Source organism: Xyrauchen texanus, chromosome 28, assembly GCF_025860055.1.
Source record: "Xyrauchen texanus isolate HMW12.3.18 chromosome 28, RBS_HiC_50CHRs, whole genome shotgun sequence".
Taxonomy (NCBI): domain Eukaryota; kingdom Metazoa; phylum Chordata; class Actinopteri; order Cypriniformes; family Catostomidae; genus Xyrauchen; species Xyrauchen texanus.
Window position 1 is genome coordinate 18,865,648 of NC_068303.1, and position 22,843 is coordinate 18,888,490.

The 22,843-nt window shown below is 37.3% G+C and overlaps 1 protein-coding gene across 1 annotated transcript in view; it reads right to left on the reverse strand.

Annotated features, from left to right (window-relative positions):
- The window catches only part of LOC127622190 (kinesin-like protein KIF26A), a 119,783-nt gene that overhangs the window by 69,902 nt on the left and 27,038 nt on the right, over positions 1 to 22,843 (reverse strand). Inside the window, exon 3 of the mRNA XM_052096188.1 lies at positions 9,186 to 9,665. Coding sequence (XP_051952148.1) covers positions 9,186 to 9,665 — 480 coding nt within the window. The remainder of the gene's footprint in view (positions 1 to 9,185; positions 9,666 to 22,843) is intronic.

Sequence of the window (22,843 nt, forward strand, 5' to 3'; positions counted from 1 at the left end):
TAAATGTTGTTAAACAACAGAAATCAGCTAGCAAGAAAAATAATTAATAAACCCTTATATTAACCTCCTCCCTTGTCATATATTACCAGATATTATAGCTATCATTAAAAAAAATTATATATACATATCCAAGTCTGTAAACTTAAATTTACTCTGCTATTTCTGTATTTTTGAGTGCAGCAGAGGAGAACCTTGATGTCCTTCACAGGATCAGACCACTGCCAAGTTAAAGCGGACCAGCATGTGCTACCTGTGTGTGCATTCTAGCACACAACCATCCCAGATAGACATCAGGTGCCATTTTTTCACCCCAGGTGATATAACAGTCCCATCTGTTGACAATTTGCACTTTTGGCTCCATTCACACATTCAAATAAAGCTCATACAGGGCTCCTCAAGGCCTTAAAATAGTCAGGCTGCCAGATAAGGCCCATTAGTGGGCTGCAGGTGGCACCAGCCTGGGGACAATGAGCCCTGTCCTACACTACAGAAACACAAAGTATGAATGCCTCTAGCTGCCTCCAAGCTGATATTTTGTATATATTAAGTGGGGTGGCATGGATGGAAGACATGACTAATTCCACCCCTGGTTCCTTGTACAGCTTTGCAGTATGTTGAAGCTGTATTGCAGACTTTTCTTTTGGATTGCTGGGCTCCAGTTACAGTAAGTTTTGGATGATGGTCCCTGAGATGCAATGTTGGTGTGGCGATGTGTCCACCAAGCTTCTTAACTAGCTTAACCAGCACGACTCCTAGGTCTATCAACTTTACCAAAAAGATGTGCTGGTTGACAAGTTCTTTTGCTGCTGAACCGCATGGCAATCGTGGGGTGGAAATGTTCTCCAGTGGACCAACAGCCTTGTGTTTCTGTGTGGTTTGTATGTGCTGTGACTTTCAAGGTCTAATTGCTTTTCATAGCCTGTGAGATGAGTGGGAAGAGCGCATTCAAGATCACATTGTATTCCTTTGACACAGGGCCAATCAGCTTGTAGAGGTGTTACCCATAACTGCACACTTGTTGCCTTTGGAAAGACAGCATACAAGCAATTCATTCAAACAAACATGATGGTAGGGAGCCTGTCTTCCTTCAAGAACTGCATATTCCACAACTCACTAACACTATTTTACACACTGAATGTGTTTGATTTTAAAAACAATATTTTATACCAGCTGAAATCATGACTAGATATGTAAATATGAATGGCTTTAGAATATATTTTGACTGTTCAGCATTGTAAAATTTTCATGCTGGATAAATGTGAATGCGCTCATAACTTTGTGTAAATGTGTAAATGCATAAAGCACATTGACTACAGATACAATCCTATTTTACAACTATTTTCAATCGAAGAATATCAACAACACTAAACAGAGTCTGAGACAAAACAGACAGCTTGAAAAACTATTACATTTCAGTAGTAACTAATTGCAGTAGAAATCAGAATGCCCAGTTCAGGCTGTTACAGAATATGCTTATTACACAGCCAAAGGCAGTTATGGGTATTCCTACAAGCTGTTCTGCGTAGTAGGAGATGCTACAGTGCATCTGTGTAAATATTCACATATTATTACAGGTACCAAGCAATTTCCCAAGCTTAACTAGTCAGAACTAATTACATATTGTGAAATTGACTTTCTACAATGCAGGAAAAGTCACCTTCCAATCACTTTAAAGCGCAAATACTGCTTGGAAACTTGACATTCCATATTATCGATACTGTGCAATACTGCAGATATTGTTGAGTTTTGTATGACAAATTTCTTATATTTTCCTCATTTGTAAGTTACTTTGGATAAAGGTGTCTGCTAAATGACTACATTTATCACTGACAAGAGAACGATGTGAACTTACAAGCAACCTTGCTAATGCAACAAGCATATGCTGTAAAAACAATTGACATATAGTTGTATCAAGGTGTTTTTTTTTAGTTGACACTAACCATCTTATGATGGTCAGCCATCAAGGCCAGCACCAAACCAGTATAAACCAGCCTAGACCAGCATATAAATTATTGATGGTCTACGCTTGTCTTTTAAGCAGGGTACACACAAGACAAAACATGGGAACAAACACCTTAATAACTAAATAAGGAAAAAACTAACTTCTAAAGATGACTCCATTAAAATTCACAGCACAATGCATTTGTCTTCAAGGGTGGAAATGTTCTCCAGTGGACCAACAACCTTGTGTTTCTGTGTGGTTTGTATGTACTGTGACATTCAAGGTCTAATTGCTTTTCATAGCCTGTGAGATGAGGGGGAAGAGCGCATCCATTGTGTTCCTTTGACACAGGGCCAATCATCTTTTCTTTACAACAATATTGCCTATCATGTAGAGGTGTTACCCATAACTGCACACTTGTTGCCTTTGGAAAGACAGCATACAAGCAATTCATTCAAACAAACATGATGGCAGGGAGCCTGTCTTCCTTCAAGAACTGCATATTGCACAACTCACTAACACTATTTAACATACTGAATGTGTTTAATTTTACAAACAATATTTTATACCAGTTGGAATTATGACTAGATATGTAAATATGAATGGCTTTAGAATATATTTACATATATACAGGGTTGTTACACTTTCAAGATGGATTAATGTGCACGCTCTTATAACTTGTTGAAAAGATTTATAAATGTGTATATGCATAAAGCACATTGACTACAGATACAATCCTATATTACAACTATTTTAAATCGAAGAACATCAACAACACTAAACAGAGTCTGAGACAAAACAAACAGCTTGAAAAACTATTACATTTCAGAGGTAACTAATTGCAGTAGAAATCAGAATGCCCAGTTCAGGCTGTTACAGAATATGCTTATTACACAGCCAAAGGCAGTTATGGGTATTCCTACAAGCTTTTTCTGCTTAGTAGGAGATGCTACAGTGCACCTGTGTAAATATTCACATATTATTACAGGTACCAAGCAATTTCCCAAGCTTAACTAGTCAGAACTAATTACAATACATTTTGTGTAACTGACTTTCTACAATGCAGGTAAGGTCACTTTCCAATCACTTTAAAGCGCAAATACTGCTTGGAAATTTGACATTCCATATTATCGATACTGTGCAATACTGCAGATATTGTTGACTTTTGTATGACAAATTTCTTACCAATTTCCTCATTTGAAAGTCATCTGCTAAATGACTAAATGTATCATTGACAAGCGAAGAATGTGAATGTGCAACAAGCATACACTGTAAAAAAAAAAAATTGAAATCTAGTTGTATCAAGGTGCTTTTTTGAGTTGACACAAATGTCGAGTCAACTTTACATTTACATTTATGTACATTTACATTTATGCATTTGGCAGACGCTTTTATCCAAAGCGACTTACAGTGCACTTATTACAGGGACAATCCCCCCGGAGCAACCTGGAGTTAAATGCCTTGCTCAAGGACACAATGGTGGTGGCTGTGGGGCTCGAACCAGCGAACTTCTGATTACCAGTTTACCAGTTATGTGCATTAGACCACTACACCACCACCACTCCTTTACATATTAAGTTATGAGAAGTTGAATTAGCAAGTGTATTTGTCATCTCAACTTACTTAAAGTTTTCTGAACAAAGAAAGACTTGCTAGCTCCCAGCACGCATTGCAGCATGAATAAATAATGAGGTTAGTATTGTTGGCTTATTTTCTTAATATTTGACTTTATTTGTGCTGCAGTTGTTGTTTTTGTCATTATTGTTGATTAATAGTTGTGTGGCGATGTTAAAGCTGCACTACGTTACTTTGTGCTCTCTAGCGACATCCGTGACTACGCACCCCCAGTCAGGCTAATCAGTCAAGGAGAGGGATACAGGCAGCCGGATATGTCAGTTCGATAGAGAGAGAACCACACGCAGCTGCTGTGTGTGTGTATTTATGGTTTTGCGTTTATGTTTTAATTTTTCATTAAACATTACTTTTATGGTTCGTCTGTTACATTGGTCCTGAAACCCAGGAAGGAGGGGGAATGAACTGTCGTTGTGTCCTCGCCACTGCTGTCCGTCCAAAGGAGTCACTGTCTGCCGCCTGGATGCAAAGGAATGGCCACCATCTATGAGAGGAGGAGGGGCTCGCTGCCAGCCGCCTGGAGTGGTGGAGCCACTCTAGCTCTAGAGAGGTGAGGAAAATCCTGCCGGCAAGCGCAGCCTGAAGGACAACGATCTCACCCAGAAAGGAGTTCCCCGGCCTGAGGCAAAAGAGGGAGGAGTATGACGAGGAGGAGGGCGGGGCCGGGCCGTGACTACACACGCCGTCCCCCAATAGGGCTAATCTAGGAGAGAGATAAGGCAGCTGGATGCAGCAGTTCGAGAGAGAGAGAGAGAGAGAGAGAGAGCGAGAGAGCCACACGCAGCTGCCTTGTTTGTGTGTTTATGTCTTTGTCTTTATGTTTTAATTTTTCATTAAACATTTCATAGTTCGACCGGTTCCCGCCTCCTCCTTTTCCATTTTAACCTGTGTTACACTGATTTGAAACTTAAAATTGCAAGCAATTTGCGGAACAATGCATTATGTCAGTCGTGTTCTGGCACTGGTGGATGAATCTCCCAATTTTAGCTTATCTGGACATCGCCAATGTGTGATCATGACTGGAGCTGGAGTCATAACGTGCAGCGTGAAGCATTTACATGTTTCCATTTATCATGGTATAAATATTGGGGCTTGTACTTGCTTGTTTTGATTATTGGGGGGTTACCTCCCCACCATTCCCCGTGGAATCTACGCCCCTGGGTAAGGACATTGGTTTGATTGTTTATGTACTCAATCAATAAAGGCAATTTGTTCATTTTTAACCAAAAAATCTTACATAGTGCAGCTTTAAGAGCTTATATTTAATTTGATGTTTGTCGAGTATCAGCATCAGTGAGGTTTGTGTGTCAAGTGTTGACATCTATGCACCTCCAAATTAAACTATTACACATTTAGCCTGTGTTTCTCAAGAAGGGATCAACCTTTAGTGCAAAACTTGCAGGGTTTACTTGACAATTAAAGTTAGATTCACTGATCACTAACTTTACAGTGGCAGACCTAAAAGTTCAGTAAACTACAGTGAAGTTGTTATAACTTATTCCAATTTAAGTACTCAGCTTACTAAACTGATTAAAGGCGAAGTATGTATCTTGATGTCAAAATAAGTTCTCCTATCCCAGTTTATTGTTCGTTGACATCTATAAGTAAACCATTAGTGGGTTTATCTTCCCCAAAAATATAAACACTGAGCCTCCCAGGCACTATCAATTATTGATATTTATATTTTGAGGGGCCCGCTCAGCTCCACCCATCCCTTTCTAAATCAACTATAGCGTGAGTTTGGGGCGTGGTTACTTGAACTAGCTGTTTAGTTAAGGGAATATGAACAACCATGGCAGACATGTTACAGAGAAAATAATGTATCTTTGCCTACAAATGTTAAAGCCACAATTTGAAGACTTGCTAAAAGACAGAGACAGAGAACAGAGTAAACCCAGAGTGAATATTGGCATCACATTTACAAGGTGGAGGATACAAACACACACAAACACACATAAACACACACAAAAGGTCAACAACTGCGATCTCGCCTAGGGTGCCAAAATGTTCAGAAACAGCGCTCTCATTATGTAGGTAAGTAGTTACCAGAAGAACCATCCTACCTCATTTGTATAATATATATAAATAACGCCCTGTCCTTCACAAAGTTCATAAAAACAAGGGGTAACTCACGTTCACACCAAGTTTTTCATCTTAATTATCTCTGTTAGTATCAGCCATGACAAATGGCTCATCTGTGACAATGGGGTCACAGCGAGCCTTCCAAATGCCCATCAAATTGCATTCCATATCAAGATGACTTAATGCTCAATGTCCTGGCAGGAAGGTCAAGTAGAATTGAGAAGGCCAATACACAAGACATGCAGCAGCTAATCTACCAGATAATGATTAGTGGTAGACTGATATATCGCAGAGGCCAATAAATCATCAGTTATTCAGAATTTTTGGCCAATGTGTTTCTTGAGGGTGCTGAGAATCGCCTGTTTGCATGTGAAGTGACAGAGACATATAAATGACCAGTCATGGTTTGTTTTGTTGAAACTTGCCATTGTGTTACTACAATAATAGACTGGTGTGTAACACAGTCTCAATTAAATGGTCCACATATCAGAGCAGACACGTTTGAGCTCATAATGTTAATGTTAATACCTATCTCTCTCTCCTCAACAGTTCCCTGTAACTGTTAATTTTCTTGTCTAATGATAAAAAGACACAGATCAATAAAACTAATATCATATACCATCTTCAAATATGTGCATATCTCGGTTAAACAGATTTACTAAACCAACCTCACACAACTTCAGCAGATCCAGCATACTGAGGAACGCTCATAAATCTCCCTCTGAAGCATGTATTCTAACAGTCTCTCCTCAACAGTTCCATGTTTCTTTTCTAATGATAAAAGGCAAATATCAATAATACTTCTATTATATACCATCTGCAAATATACAGATATCTAGTTTAAAAAGATGTAGTTCATGAACCTCACGAAAATCCTTTTTCTTCCCATCGAGAGCTCATCTAATATCTTCCTCTGAAGCACGTACTCTATCAGCCAGAATCAGAAACTTCAGGATCAGGATCAATAGTTCCTCTTATTCACAAATCATGATGGTCAGTCCGTGACAATCCAAGCAGGTGATCCAGGTCATTTAAACTGTCAGGAGATTGCTGCTAGCACTGGATCCACACAAGCACGTGAGTGCAACTTCAAAGTAAAAGTGCTTCACGTGTGCTATGAATAAATGTCTTATTTAATATGCACTGTATGTGCAATTGGTTTGATGCTGTATTTTTTTAGAAAATGTGATTGCTAACATGAACCTGAGATCTGCAACCCGGCCCGTGCCCGATGGGACCAGAGAACCCGACAGGTTACAGGTTGGGTTCGGGTCGGGTCAGTTTTTCAAGAAAGACTTCAGGTTCGGATCAGGTTCAGGTTTGTAATTAATGAAAAAATAGGCATACCGAACGTGCACACACTCTCACCCACAGACACGCGCAAATAGACAAGTTAGGGGGCCGTTCACACCTAATGTGTTTTTGCACACGTCTGTTCTGTTTCCCCATTGTTCAAACACATGCTGGACAAATGTCTTTGACATTTGCACCATATTTTGCTTTTTCTTCAGCATCTCGCACAAGACTGGCATATTTTAAACACCAAGTCAAGTTAAAAAGAACTTAAAATTGTATAAAACGCATGTTGCGCTCCTGTGCTCTGTTTCATTGTTTGCACTGCGTCTAGATTGTTTTGAGCTCAGTTGTCACAAAGATTCAACATTCTAAACAAGTTCAGGCTGCATAGAGGGGACTGTGCATTGTATCATATTATTCCTGATTGTTCTGCACCAAGTGAAGTTTCAGCAAATAAACGGTAAGGCAATGCTTTTTTCCCCTTCTGCTCTAGTGTACTAAAGGGCTGCTGTGCCTCGTTAAATCTGTATGTTTACTGTTTCAGTACTGAAATGAAAGTTGCCTATATGCTTAAATAAAATACAGCCTATTGTAACAGTACTTGCTAGGAGCAGAAATTAGATTGTAAGCAATTTGGGTTGGGTTTGGGTAGGGTTCCAGCTTAAAATCTGACGGTGTCGTTCGGGCCGTGTAGGGTTGGGCCACATGGTATCGGGTACGGGTCGGGTTCAGTAGCAGACCTCTAATGTGGACATACCATCGATGGTTGCTGGACTACTGTGTGTACTGTTATTTCCTTCTTACTAATATTTTAACCATTTCTTCGTGTGCAAATAAACAAAAATCAGAAGAAACTGCTATCTACCATTTAAAATACATAATATTTTTAGATAATTTTTTACAAAGTTAAAGTTTAGTGTGAAATTTAGTAAATTTAGTGGTAAACAACCCCCTCATTTTTTTATTTATTTTACGTTTATGTTATTTACTATATTAAATAGTGTGATATATAGGCATTGTATCAGCCTATCGGCCACCCTGCTCTCTGGATATTGGCAATGGCATCGGCCATTAAATAATGATGTTTGGCTAATACAAAGTCACTCGGTATACAAACAAGGAATATTGCCAGAGTTACGTTTTCTTTTCAAGGAATTTAATAGGGATTAAGTCTTTGCATTGCAGTAAGAATTAGGACAGCAAGTATCTCAGTGGATGCTCTTAACACAGCCTGACAACAGGTTACATAGTCTATGAACCACACTTTACTCAAAAACCTTGTGGAATTTTGTCCTTGTTTGACATTCTGTTGTGCCACAATCCTCAATGCATTAATTGTTTTTGTTTAGCACCATGCAAAATCAATTAAGACATAGAAAAGAAGCATCTCATATCTAGAAAAATATATTTAGAATATCCCATAAGATTGCCAGAAACCTTTAAGTCACCTTAAGCCAGAACATTAACATCTGATACGAGACATTATCTCTCTGATTATTCTCTCTAAGGTCTCAGAGTTCTGTCTGAACAACCTCTTAATATGTGTTTCTCGGCCCTGAACTTGATGTGTACTCCATATTGGTATAAATATAAGCATAAACCCTGTGATGAGGGACTCCTTTATAAAAAAAAAGCTAATACATTACTCTGCTCAAGGTAAAGCTATAAACCAAATGACTAGGCCATAATCACACAGACGAGCATATTAGCAAGTCAAATATGATGTGTACTCTGTGGCCTTAAAAGACCCCTGTAGAAACAGGCACCACAGTGGCCTTGGTGAACCACTAGAATGGATCTCAGAAAACTTCTTGAAGGAGAGCTCCAGATTGTGTACCATCCATCAGCTGTAGGACAGTTTAATCCTTCAGACCATCAGACTGATTTGATGACCAACAATGACTATCAAACAAACAAAATCAGTCTTCCTAAGCATTAAACTTTACAAATTCTACACTAAACTTAGATTTATTACATTGCATAGTACATAATGCTTATTACTCTTCTGCTTATGTCTCATATAATTAGGCTTGCATTCCACCATTGGACATTATACAGTGAATATTCTGGGTTCCCTGTCACTCCATTTGAACTCCTGCATATTTGGTGGCTCTGCAACTTTAAATGGTTCTCCAGTTTTTACCCTCAAAGGTAATTCCAGAGATACAAATTGTACAGATTCATGAACCATTTCTGGAAGCTTCAAAACTAGACATCCAATAGCTACTCTTACCAAAGTGTGAAAATGGTCCGAAGATCTCGTCACATGCCACACTCCCTCCAGGAAATGTTGTGCATGGAAAGGAAGAGGTGTGACAGTGGCCAAGCAGGTTCGTTTGCCACCAACTCGAGCTGCTTCATTTTTATTCAAATGCATCTCCTGCTGTTTCTCCCTGGGTAGTGGATCACAGAGGTGCCCAGTGAGGTGTTGACCACTTACAGTTGGAGAGCCATGTGTGGGCCATTCCCAGGATGTATGGGGTGAGATAACACTGTGGGATGCCACACGTGGTGGCAGCAAGCCAGAAAAGGGACCAGACTGTAGGTCAGGCACATCGTCCAATACCAGCCCCAGGGCAGAGTGGAGTGCCAGGCGTCTCAGGTGGTGAAGTGGGGTTCCACACACATCACAGCTGCTCTGGGCACCACAGCCCCTGGGAGGCCATTCCAGTGTCTGGAGCTTGTCGAGGAGAAAGGACGCAATTCTTGGGTCCTGTAATGAAAGTCAGCAAAATGTTAATGACAAGTTAAAACAACACAGCTGCTAACGGTATTAGTTTGGTGTTTACACTTTGTTTTGGTTTAACTAACAGACTGATTATCACATCTTAGATTGCGCTTAACTGGGCTTAATTTAGTGCATTATGTATGTAGGACCGGACATGCATAGCACATGATGATGGCAGAAAGCTTTCAAGTAAGAATCAGCAGTGGCAGTTCAGTCCACATGTTGACACTAATGGGGTGTTTTTCGATGCTAATAATTGTTGTGAAAATCGGTCTTGCCTGTCTACCTTGAAAGAGCATACTCGGAGGGAACGGAGGACATAGAAAACATTTATTAGAGTATTGGGATGTACTGCTATATGTAACTGAACAACCATCTATTTTTCATCTTTCGATCAACTATGTGACTGAAACGTTTCATGAAAAAAAATATGCAAAAAATGTATAAACAAAATAACTGAGAAATTTATGAGGAAAGGTCTAGCATTATTCACTTGCAAATGCCACTTGGTTTGATATTTAGTTTATAATGCAATGAAACTCATTTTAATACATTTTAACTGCCGATTTAAGTGGACAAATTCTTTTTAGGGCCACTGTATAAACAGATAAATAAACTTACATTCAGTAGAACATAAGTTACACAAAGTGATCCTTAATGTTAAACTTTTGGTGAACTTGGGCATTCCTAACATCTGCTTCTTTTTTAAAAAATTTAATCAATGCACTCTCTCTCCATGCATCACAACATTGTGTGTAGTTTGATTTAAGGATTTTAATAAACTCCTTTTGCCTGCTGTTACTTTATCAGAGCCATGACTTCACACAGTTCTGGGTTTCTATGTCTACTGCCGACACCCTCAGTGTATTTTTGCGAGAGTGAAATGGAGGTCAGGGGACAAAGCTCAGACCTCAGAACAACTTCTCACAATGATTGAGTGCTTTTGTCTGGGGGCGGAGGACTTCTACAGATGGTTAACTGCAGGGGAAACCGTACAACATTGGCATGCCAGATGCCTTCAATCTGCTTCAGTCGGCATGCATGCAACCCCCTCAAATTGTTAGAGCTGCCTCTGGGCATAATGCTTGGCTTACACCCTTAAGAGGAAGCACCCTGGATGTGTGAGACTAGTCCAATGATCTGATCATTTTATGGCCTTAGATCAATACTCACAATAATGAAAATGAATTAGTTTGGACTAAATAGAAAAAAGATCAAATCTGATTCTGCAAAGTTGTTAAAGGGTTAGTTCACCAAAAATGAAAATGCTGTCATTTTTTACTCACTCGTTCCAAACCGGAAACTTTGAAAAATGTACTGATTGCTCATTACGTGCAATTATTAGATTTAATACAGATGCAAAAGTACCATAAAAGTGATCTTGTGTGCTATACTCCAAGTCTTCTGTAGACATTTGATCGCTTTGTGTGAGGAACCAGTTTTGTGAACCAGATAAAATAAACTCGAATGATTTGTTCATTAATAAGTCCGGTTTGAAACAACGTATGGGTGTGTAAGTGACAATTTAAATTTGGTTTAATTTCTTTAAAATTAGTTTTAATCATTATTAAATTGTACTTCCAATTATATGTGTTAATGTACTCTAAATCTTTATCATAAAAAGAAAGTATATTAGTTTAAGGCTTCGTAGATGCTCTGTCAACAATTGTCCTTAAAAGCCTTTCTGTGTGTTCGTTTAACCACTGTGAATCATAAAAATGCTTAATGACATCTGCAGAATGTAAAATGACCAGATGATGTGAATGCATGCACAAACAGAGTGTGTTAGCCCCTCCACCATTCAACAGACACAAATGCCACTTGTTAAGTGCTAGTCACACCACAGTGCTGCAGGGGAGTGCCTTCAATTGTATAGCGATTTGAAGCCAAGCTGCTGTCTGTACCCTTTATTTTGTCTGTTGGCTTCTGGTGCCCTCATAGGCAAACTTGTAGAGGTTAAAAAATGCTTTATTCACAAGTCAATGCCTTTCTATGAGCCGGTGCCCTATAGGCCCCACCCCACATGTGTTCACAATGGCCACTGCATTCTGATAGACATGACAAAGGAATGAGGGTGACCAGGCACACTTTAGGACAGGATGACAGAAACATTACAGACCTTGAACCTCTTTAACAACAGTAGTAAGAGGAAATTTGATACAGGCAATCTGAAACACTAGCCAGTAGACTTTACCAATAAAGAACTACATAGTGCAGTGGTATTAAATAAATAAATATAGGTGTAGCTTAAGCTTCTGGGGATTTGCACTGTCAGACCCCCTCCCGATTTAGGCTTTAAAAATAAAAATGTAATCACAAAAACTTTTGTGGTTTAGATATTGTCATTTTGCTACCTGTGCTTGTGAAGTGAAATGATGGTGAACCTCAACAGATTGCACCCTAAATTACCTTTACATAAACATTAAATCCTTTAACAGAAGTTTAACAACACACACAACGCAACAATATTATACATTCTCCGTATCTGTATTACACATGTGCATAGCATTGTAACAACAATGATAATGTTCAGAACACTCCATAGGCTACTCCGATCAAGATGACACATATGCTAAGGTAACCTACAATACTGTATCTGCAAATTAGCCTTCTAATATAACCAAAATAATAGTGTTACGCTGACCTGGATCCTATTTGCTCCTTCAAGAATACAGTTCGGTGACAGTGAGAAAATCGCTTCAAGTTTAAGTTCAATGACCTGATGGAATACATCCCAATTGTCAGTTTATGTGTTGGGAAATCTGACTTGGATGCTGTTCGCTCCTTCAAGTTCGCTACTTCAAATGACATAATGCATCCCTATTGTCATCTGCACGCTAGATCCTGTGGCCGCACAGTCTGAACAAGAGGACCACGTATCTCAGTTTTTTTATTCATCTGACATCTACAACCTGCAACTGTGTACAGATTATATCAAATTGTCTCTTGTGCATTATGTTCATATTACTGTAATTTGTTACATCTACATGTTGTAACACCTCTATCTACAAGTGCACAGAATGTTGCATTAATTTAGTATAGTCTTTAAATACCTGATTATAAAAGAAAAGTCAAATTATTCCAAAGATATGGTTATATATGGAAATTATGTTGTTTATATAATATAGAACACAATAAAACCATAGGAAAATCAAAATACATAAATTGAGGAATGTTTATCATCTAGCTAAAGAAAGATCTTTTCAGTTTTATCCTCAATCCAATCCTTAAAGTTTTTGGATTTGTGAATATCTAACAAAGCATATATGAATTATCACATAAAGACAAGATATTTTATTACCTGCTTTTTCATCAGTAGTCCATTCAAATGAAGATAACACTTATTCTGGCACTTGACTAGTTCAGGTTCATGTAACCTCTCAAACCATGGCTTCTGGTCTGCAGTCAAGCCACAACTAACTGATCTTGGAGACGGTTTTGCTTACTCGCAAATTTGTGTCATAAATCACATCAAGCAAACAATTGAGAATGATCCTCATAAGCACAGCAACAGACGGAGTGTTTTGTGTGCTGGAGGTCAGGGGGTGGCCTGGATGCTCCTCTAGCAGAAGTCAAAGGCTAGGAATGAACAGTTGTTTTGCCTTTAATTCACAAATGCCAACAAGTCCTGATGTTAAACTAAAAATATTATAAGATCATATGGATGTTTTAGACAAAAACAGGTGAGAAGATAACCAAAATGTAATGTAAAATGTTTTCAACAAAACGTCTTAATAAACAAATATTCTGGTAAATTAAGAGAAGAGAATTTATTTGGCTATATCCCTGCTAACATGGCACACAAATGCACTATACTGTATACAATTAACTCCAGCAGCATATGCCCTCTGTAGGTCTAGAATGGTTACCCACTGAAGCTAAGCAGGACTAGCACCTGGATGGGAGACCCCTTGGGGAAAACTAATGGCGCTTTTCCATTACCAGTACCAGCTCGACTCGGCTCGCTTTTCGCTCCGTTTTCCATTGCAGACAGTACCGCCACAAATAATACCCGGTCGTCATAGCGACACCGCAGGAAACTGCCGTGACGTAATCTTATACGCGACACACATCCGCTACCCACACACACAGGACAATGGAGGAAATCGAGTGTATGCTGTTTTTGATCCTCGGGATGTGGCTGTTTCTCACAGCAAGAAGACAAACGTTGTTTCATGAGAGGCTGAGGGCAGCAAAACGAAACACTGCTGAAAAAAACAGGAGAGTTTGGGAATTACTACAGAGTTCAGACTACGAGACGAATCCGGTTGTTGACAGCCGACGCAAGATGTTAAGTTATGCTAACATAGCTAACGTTTGCATATGTGTAAATACTATACTATACGCAAAGTATTTAATCAACTTTATAGCTACCAGTATTACGTACTAAAATGTGCATGGTTTATGTGTTTCAGATCTGTTTAGCTTTGTAAAGTCGCCGCGGCAGACCGTCTGTTTGGGCTTTCAACCGAGCTACCGATTCACTGACACTGGGAAAGAAGCTTTGTGTGCCTAGAAAAGTGATGTACTGTAAATGTAAGAATAAAATGTAAATAGTGTATGGGCCAGAGGAGGCAAAACCCACACTGCTTTGCATAATGTCTAAGAAACCCCCTAGCCCATGTTACAATCAATATAACGCAAGTTATTCGTGCCTTATTTACTCATGCTTTCACTATAGCAGGCCTGATATTTTAGAACAGTCTACCGCCATCTCTTAGAATCATTTAGACAGAATCAGAATTTGAATCAAAAGATAAAAACCTATCCCTTCGAGCTGGCCTACAACTAATCCAAAAGCCTGTCCTTGGTCAGTGTAAATTTTAATATGTGGTATGATGTCTTTCCTTTTTGTGCTTTGGGGTTGTACATAGATGGATTTGTAATCGCATTATTTTATGTCCTATTAATTATTGTTGTCAACCAGAGTTTGTTTTTATTGTGCTTTATAAATGGTTGGTAAAAATAAATTTCCTCTCCTTGGTTACTCTGACTAATTTACCTTCTGCAAGGCAAAGTTGTTCTTCCCATCAACACACAAATTGCCCCCTGTGCTGCCTCCAAGGCAACCCTTACCATGTATTCAACTCTTTTAATATTCATGCTACCAGGAGTCTTCAAAACACCTGTGTATACATCCCATCCCTGTGAATCCCTTTCTCTCCCTAAATGGAGGTGTATTCTATGTTAAAAAAATTCAAAAAAATGCATTTGTCACAAAATACTTTCAAATAAGAGACTCTAATTAGTATTGCAAATTAACCCTGGTCAAAAGTGGCTTTATACAAGCTACATAAAATCCGGTGTCGGAACTGGTGTACTTAGTGCACAAATTTGTTTGAGCATAATGCACATAAAGGCAGCTTATGTAGCTTGTATAAAGCCACTTGTGACTAGGGTTAATTTACAATACTACTTGGAGTCTCTTATTTGAAAATATTTTGGGACAAATGCATATTTAGTTTTTTTATTAATTGTTTTGCTTTTTTTTTTTTAACAAAGTATAAACCTCCATGGAGGGAGAGAACAGTTTTCACAGGGAAGGGATGCAAACACAGGTTTTTGGAAGACTGTAAGGAGAATATATGGTAAAAACGGACTTAAATATTGATCCGTTTCTCACTTTGGTTTTTTTTAACAAAGTATAAACCTCCATAGAGGGAGAGAACAGTTTTCTTTTGTTTTGGCAATTTGCATTATTTGTGCACATCACCACCTACTGGGCAGTAAGGAGAATATATGGTAAAAACGGACTTAAATATTGATCCGTTTCTCACTCACACTTATCATATCACTTCTAAAGACATTAACCACTGGAGTCCTCTGAATTACTTTTATGTTGCCTGTATGTGCATTTTGGATCTTGAAAATGTTGGCACCCTTTCACTTACATTGTGTGGACCTACAGAGATTAAATATTCTTCTAAAACTCTTTGTTTGAATTCTGCAGAAAAAGAAAGTCATACACATCTGGGATGGCTTGATTAAATAATGAGAAAATTTAAATTTTTGGGTGAACTATCCCTTAAATATAATAATAAATGACATTTTGTTTGACAAATGTTCAAAAAAATGTATGAACTTTATTTAGTATTTTATTTACTCAAACTTTGACCAAATTTTAACATTGTAAAAATAACAATTAAACATCATTACAAATTAGATTTAGTGTGTTTTATATGGTATCACTTTCTCCTGGTTTCTGTTTAGTCTTCCCATTTAAGTAATTGTTTGCACATAAAGAAATAGTAATACATAAGGAAGAAAGAAGAAACAAAGGTGCACACAGTAGTCCAGCACCCACAGACAGTATGTCCACATTAGCAATCGCATTCTCACAAAAAGACAGAATCAAAATAATTGTACATTCAGTGCACAGCTGAAGTACTTTTACTTTGAAGTTGCTCTATCGCTGTCATGTGGATCCAGCAAGAGTAGGAATCTACTGACCGCTTCCTATTTACTCTGCCCGGATCGCCTACATTGAGTGATATGAACTGACCATCACGCAACATTTGTGGGTCAGAGGGACAGAGTTTTTATCCAGGCTAAAAATAGGAATAACTATGAGCTTCTTCACAGGAAGAACATTAATTTACAAAAGTTTTGTGAGGTTTGTGAATTAAATCGGTTTAGACTTTTAGATATTTACCTATTTATCATTAGACAAGACAGTTAACTTTTACAGGAAACTGTTGAGAGGAGAGAGAAAGTGAGAGAGAGAGAGAGAGAGAGAGAGAGAGAGAATGAAACACTCAAGCACTTTAAACATCATGAGCTCATACTCATCTGTAGCTGCTCTGATATGCAGGACCATTTATACGAGACAGTGTTACATGCGGTCAATTATTGTGGTAACATGATGGAAACTAAACGAACTGTGATTGGTCATTAACATGTCTCAGATGGCTCCTTCACATGCAAGCAGATGATTCTCGTAGTGGCTTGAGAAAGTAATCGGCTAAATGGGAAAAATGTATTGGCCGATGCAGATAATTACAAAATTTTGAATATCGTCCGAAACATCGGCTTCTGCAATATATCACTCTACTATAATAGTATAGCATAGCATTGCATTGAACAGGATACTATACTGTAGTATAGTACAGTTTACAGTATAGTATAATCTAGCCAATTAGCCTATAATTAATAAATGGTTTACTTTTCTGAGAATATTCCTCCGACCTCTGCTTTATGTATTCTATAAATCTCTGTTTTACACTATGAACTTTGACATATGAAAGCGTTTTAGAAATGCAATAACTTGTTTATTCTGAATGTCACACTTCAACAATGCATCACCAAGCACATCCCCCTTCATCATCTGAAAAGGCATAATATAATTTTCTGCAACATTTATACAGCTTCTTTTAATTCACATCCAAAGCAAAACCTCACACATCTATATAAATTCCACAGTATGTCATAATCTTTACAAAATTGCTCTTATAAATTGCCTTTTTGTAACTCATATTCAGTAACTCATAAAAGTTCCAGGAGTCTTTCTAAAACATCTAATGCTACTTCTCGCCAAGGGCTCTTTTGTCATGTCCTTGGTGTAGAGTTTCTCTCCTTGTCAGTGAAAGAGTTTATATAAAAAAAATTGCTTCCTTTGCCATCACTCATCAATCTCTGAATGATCATACGGCTTTGATACCAAAGATAATGCCGTTAACAACGCAGGCATAATTGACGATGAGATGCAGGGAGAAATTGTAGTGATGGCACTTAATAAAGCAATTATGTTCCATTACAATAACATCCCGTCCAATAAGCTCCCATTATCATGAGCAAGCCCAGAGATGATGACAGCTTTTAAATCACATGCGGGTGGGCCTATATTACATTCAAGTGGCCTTCTATAGAAATGCACTCTTTTATGATTTAACTAATGACTCCCAAACAATTGCACCAACCTTGTTTTACTCATTTACATGTTTTGTCATTAAAAAAGTGCAGAATTGTTGCAGCAAGGAATTCATATGCTTGTAATAAACAAAGGTTATAGAAAGGTTTTCCACACATCTCACAGATATTTTCACATTAAGGATGTCAGAGTTATTGAGAGTGTGAGGATTTAGTTCTATAAGGAACAACCAGACAAAGCAGGAATATACATGTATATCTAACATGGGGTAAAAGAGCCAATGTCCCACCACAGTGACTTAGCAAAGACTTGTTTATCCTGGGTTTCTCTTCCATTTTAAGTCATCCATATCAAAAGCGAGTTCCTGTCAATGTAATGAGACAGTTACATAACTGAGATGACATATACACATACATCACGGCTGCATTCAAAGGAATACACTGCTGTCTCCGTGAAAGTTATTGCATAACGCACTGAAGTTGCTGGAATATCGCAGGAAAAATACAAGGATGTAAGAAAATCGTATATAGGTAAAAGCAGGGAAAACCTATTTTACCAAGCTAGCTTTTCTTTTTGCCTAAAGCAAAGATAGGAGCCATCTTTGAGCCATTTTTTATTTTTTAAAAGATATCAAGCATACATTATGTAGAACAATTTTAGGTCAAATAAAAAGACTTTTAGAGTGCCTAACAAAATCCTTCCAGTAGCAATTTTAGTGCAAGTACTGTATGTCATCCAGTATTGAACACTCTAACATTCTCATAAAAATCATTAGTGTCCCACTGATGCATATCATCCAAGTCAGTTAGCTAGATGATTAATATAATCATTCAGAAGAATAAGTCATAATAAATGAATGGAATAAATACATTTTTCAGATGGCGCTGCCATCACTTCTTAGTACGAACATAAATATTATTCTCATATTCCCATATGCCCATTTCTTACAATTTGTATCAGCTGCTCACATGAGCAGCAGCTCTACAACAGAGGTTTCAGTTAGAGAACATTTTAGTAGACATAAGTAGATAAAGTCTGTTGATAACTATAGATATTGAGAACTTAAAAAGAAATGCAAATAAAATGTATTAGGGAAAAATATTTTCTTAGTATTCTGAGTGCACTTTTGGTCAAAAAGACCAAACTCAAATGCAGATTTGAGGGGTAATGGTGACTTGTCGTGCACATCCATTAGGAGTTAGATTTCAAGGCACCACAGACAGTTTCCTCTAAAATGAAATACATTAAAATACATCAAAATATACAGTACACACCATAAAATATTTGACAGTCAGAATATACTATATGAATTGTCTGCTTTTTTACAGAGGTACAGTAGTCATAGTTTAGTGTAGTTGCATGTTTCACAATTTGTAGGTCATTCCTTGATGGACATTTTTTGATCTCCATGTTACTAACCTCCACATATCCAGACCTCTATGGTCAAACTGCTGCCACTGAAGTTAAGTGACCTTCTTGGTCAAATTTCCCTATTCATTAAATCTTCTCTTGATGAAAAGGCATTGCACTAGATTATTCTTTAATAAAAGTGGTCTTAAACAATAAGATCAATATTAATATTCTATTATCTTCTTTGGGGGGGCTGTAATTTAAAGTACAAAACTTTATCCTAATTTTGGTAAGGTTCACCAAGTATAGACTTTTTGTACACAGACACAAAGCTAATATGATTTAAATGTGGCATTTTACAGCTATAAATATAAAAAATTTTTTATGATTTATAAACAAAAAAACATCATGTGCCCATAATACAGATAACACAATGTGAAATTCTATGCAAACAATATACTGATGGTCAGTGCTGGGTGGTAACTGATTATATGCAATTTGGATAATAAAAAAAAATCTGATTTAAACAAAAGTACTTGTAATTATAAAAAATTACATTTTAAAATATTCATAAACAGAGTTCAGTAATTTTTTATGTATTACAGGATTACATATTCATTTATTGATCCCTATCTTATTCTTCATTCTAAATCAGCCTACAGCTGATATGTGTTCGGTAAGTCTTCCAGTGTTTTCAAAGTAGAATTGCCCACATTAATGCCAAACCTATTAAATTAGTGCAGTAAAAAAATATATATATTTTCACCAGCGGCTTTTGTACTCGCCATTAAATATGTTCATTAATGTGCTTTTGCTAAATTTTTGAAAAAAAAATTACAAAATAAATTTTTTATGTTGATTTACAAAAATAACTTGTCTAATCTGTACATTTTTTATGTAATTATTTATTTATTAACAAAGGCAATATTTCATAAGCCATGCTGAATGAGGGATCTGCGTGTCTGTTTACTACACACCACAAAAAAAGGGAGAATGCTCTTTGAAAAGAATGGAGAGAATAATGCGTTAATTATTTTTCCAAAATGAAAAAAAGATGCAGTTTTGGTGCAAATAAAGTTGAAGCAGCATTTTCCCAGTGGTTTCCTGCTCATTGCTGGTTGTGTAAAGTTTGTGGTAGGCATGTTTTCAATTAATTTCTATGGAAGTCGAGTGCTACGCACTAGAGGTGGATTGTGGGATTGACAGCGGCACGGAGCAAGCATTGAGGGCAGTCTAGAGCGTCAAAAAATAAGAAATATATCCAAATAACAAGCGATAAATGCCGGGTGGCAGCCAATCACTATGAGCTGAAGTAGTGACGTCTGCTTCAAAATATGCCTTTAATGCTGGAGATTCTGTTGGATTCAGTGCCTTAATCACATCATTATGTTTATTTCTGACTTCAAAGGATTAATTGTGGCTGAGTAAGGAAGAGTGTAATAAATCAACACTATTTGTACAATGTGGGCATTTGGAAATGAACTAGGCATCTTTCTAACTGTAATCGCACACATAAAATTATATTATTGCTCGTCAACTAAAAACAATGAGAGACAATAAACATCTGTTTGCATGTTACAAACATGCCCAAAAGTGGTAGCTGTTTAGTGTGCTGAGCAGGGCTGAGTGGAGTTTTTCCGCGCCGGTGGAAATTACGGTTATTCATTCTGCCTGATGAAAATGCATGTTATAAAACGACGGCAAAATGTGATAAACGGTAAAACTATCTGTGCCCAAACTAATGTGTTTATGAAAATAATAATAATTAGGGATGTCGATTTAACAGCGTTAATTCAGTGCGATAAATTTTATATAAAAATAACGCTTGAAAAAATATACGCAATTAATCGCAATGCCCCCTGACTGTAATATGGAAGATTCCTGAAAAATGCAAGCTTGTAGTACCACCTGTTTACTCCAGAGGGCAGTAAGTGAAACTTCAGCTGTATGGTAATGCTCAGTTTATACAGAGAATAAAACAACCAACCATCAGTAGAACAACACAAACATGCGTTACGTTCTTGCGTCCAAAACACTTGATGGAGCGCAAATTCGCACTAATGGATCTCAAGAGGTGTTCTAATTATTAAACTATATTTAACTTGACACAGTGACCTAAACATTTTATATTTATGACGCAACACACCCGAGACAATACACAAGCATGTCTGATGCAGGTGTACATTGACGAATCCTTAAACAAGCACGCATAATAAATCTCGAACTGATTGACAAATTCACTTGTGAAATGGATTGCTGTGAACTGTATGCCAATGATTGACTTATGATCAATAATATGGTAGTAAACAATACATTGTATTCTAAAGCCTCGTTTGTATTGTATTATCAATGATTATCTCTTCTGCCACAAGAATGTAATGCAATTTAATTATCTGAATATTTTTTATTTTTTATTTATATATATATATATATATATATATATATATATATATATATATATATATATAAAGATAATTATGCAGAATTATTTAATCATTATATATAAAATTATTGCTATATGAGGGGCTTTCTCGGCAAATATTTGTATATGCGATTAATCACGATTAATTAATCGGGACACCATGTAATTAATTAGATTAAAAAAAAATATCGATTGACAGCCCTAATAATAATAATAATAATACAAAAAACATGTATTGCCAGCCTGCATTCTAAAGCAGTATAAATTTGTATTTTTATATCGCAAAAATGGATGCAGTTGGCTGATGCCTAATTTGTTTTGAGGCTAGATCAGCTAATGCGCATGAGCGTTCTTGAGTTGATTGTCAGCCGATGTCTTTACCTTGATTGGCTCTTTTACCTGTAAGGCAGGAATTCCAATTTCTCCGATTCATTTATTACCAGTTGTCCGTCTTTTCTACAGTGTCTCTGAAAATACTGTATACAACATGTGCAAAAGTCCAGCAGTTTATTTATTTAGTCTTTGCTTTATTTAGTTATGCTGTGTTTGTTTGTATGCAGACCTATTCATTGTAGTGTATCGTAGGTTTGGTTTAAATATTGTTTATTTGCTGATTATTTTAGTTTTCTGCTACACCCGGAACCACTTCAGCATGAGCCGCTTAGCAAAAATAGGCTTGACGGCAAAACTATACACTCACTGCCGCGTCTGGGATGCATCACCTCGCAAATCATGCTTGCAATGTGAAGGGTGTAATCTGTTAACATGGGTGCCGAAACGAAAACATGCCATATTCATGCCATAACATCATATTTATTTGTCCTTGTCAAAGCTCTGCTGTAGTGTGTCCTCTCACGTTGCCTATGTTTTTCAACAGGCACCCAGCTGGGTTTTTTTTTATATGGCTCTCACATACTGTACACACAAAGCATTATCTGTACAAGTTATGTGTGCATTCTGCTATATATACATCCAAATTTAAGCTAGATGACGTCAAGAACATCAGCCTCAGAACAACTCAGAATTCATCTCATGACCAAGTGTAATTAAATGAATGTGACTAAGTTATACAGTACATGTCTCTACACCATTAAAAATAATGCAACAAACCCACCTTCAACTATAAAACATTGTAAGTATTTGTGCACTACACATAAATAAAGAGATGAGGTAAGGAATTGTGGAGAGCGGTTTAGAAATGTCAATGAGATAACAAAAAGTATTCCATTATTTTATTTAAATGTCAGACTAAACCCAGACAAATAAAGCTGGCAAGCTGTTGCCACATGTTCCTACAGGTGTGGCAAAAGATAACATTGAATCCAAAAGAGTGGTAAAATTCTTGATTGCAGAAAGTGGACTTGACCTCTACTTGCACCCTCTCTAAGAATGTCCTCTTGACATGCTGAATATTCACAAGACATCCTGAGACTCAACATAAGAGAAGGGGTAATAGGGCTCCTTTGTTGATAACACTAGGACCTCAAAGTTATGATTATGTGGGGTCACATCCCATAACACACC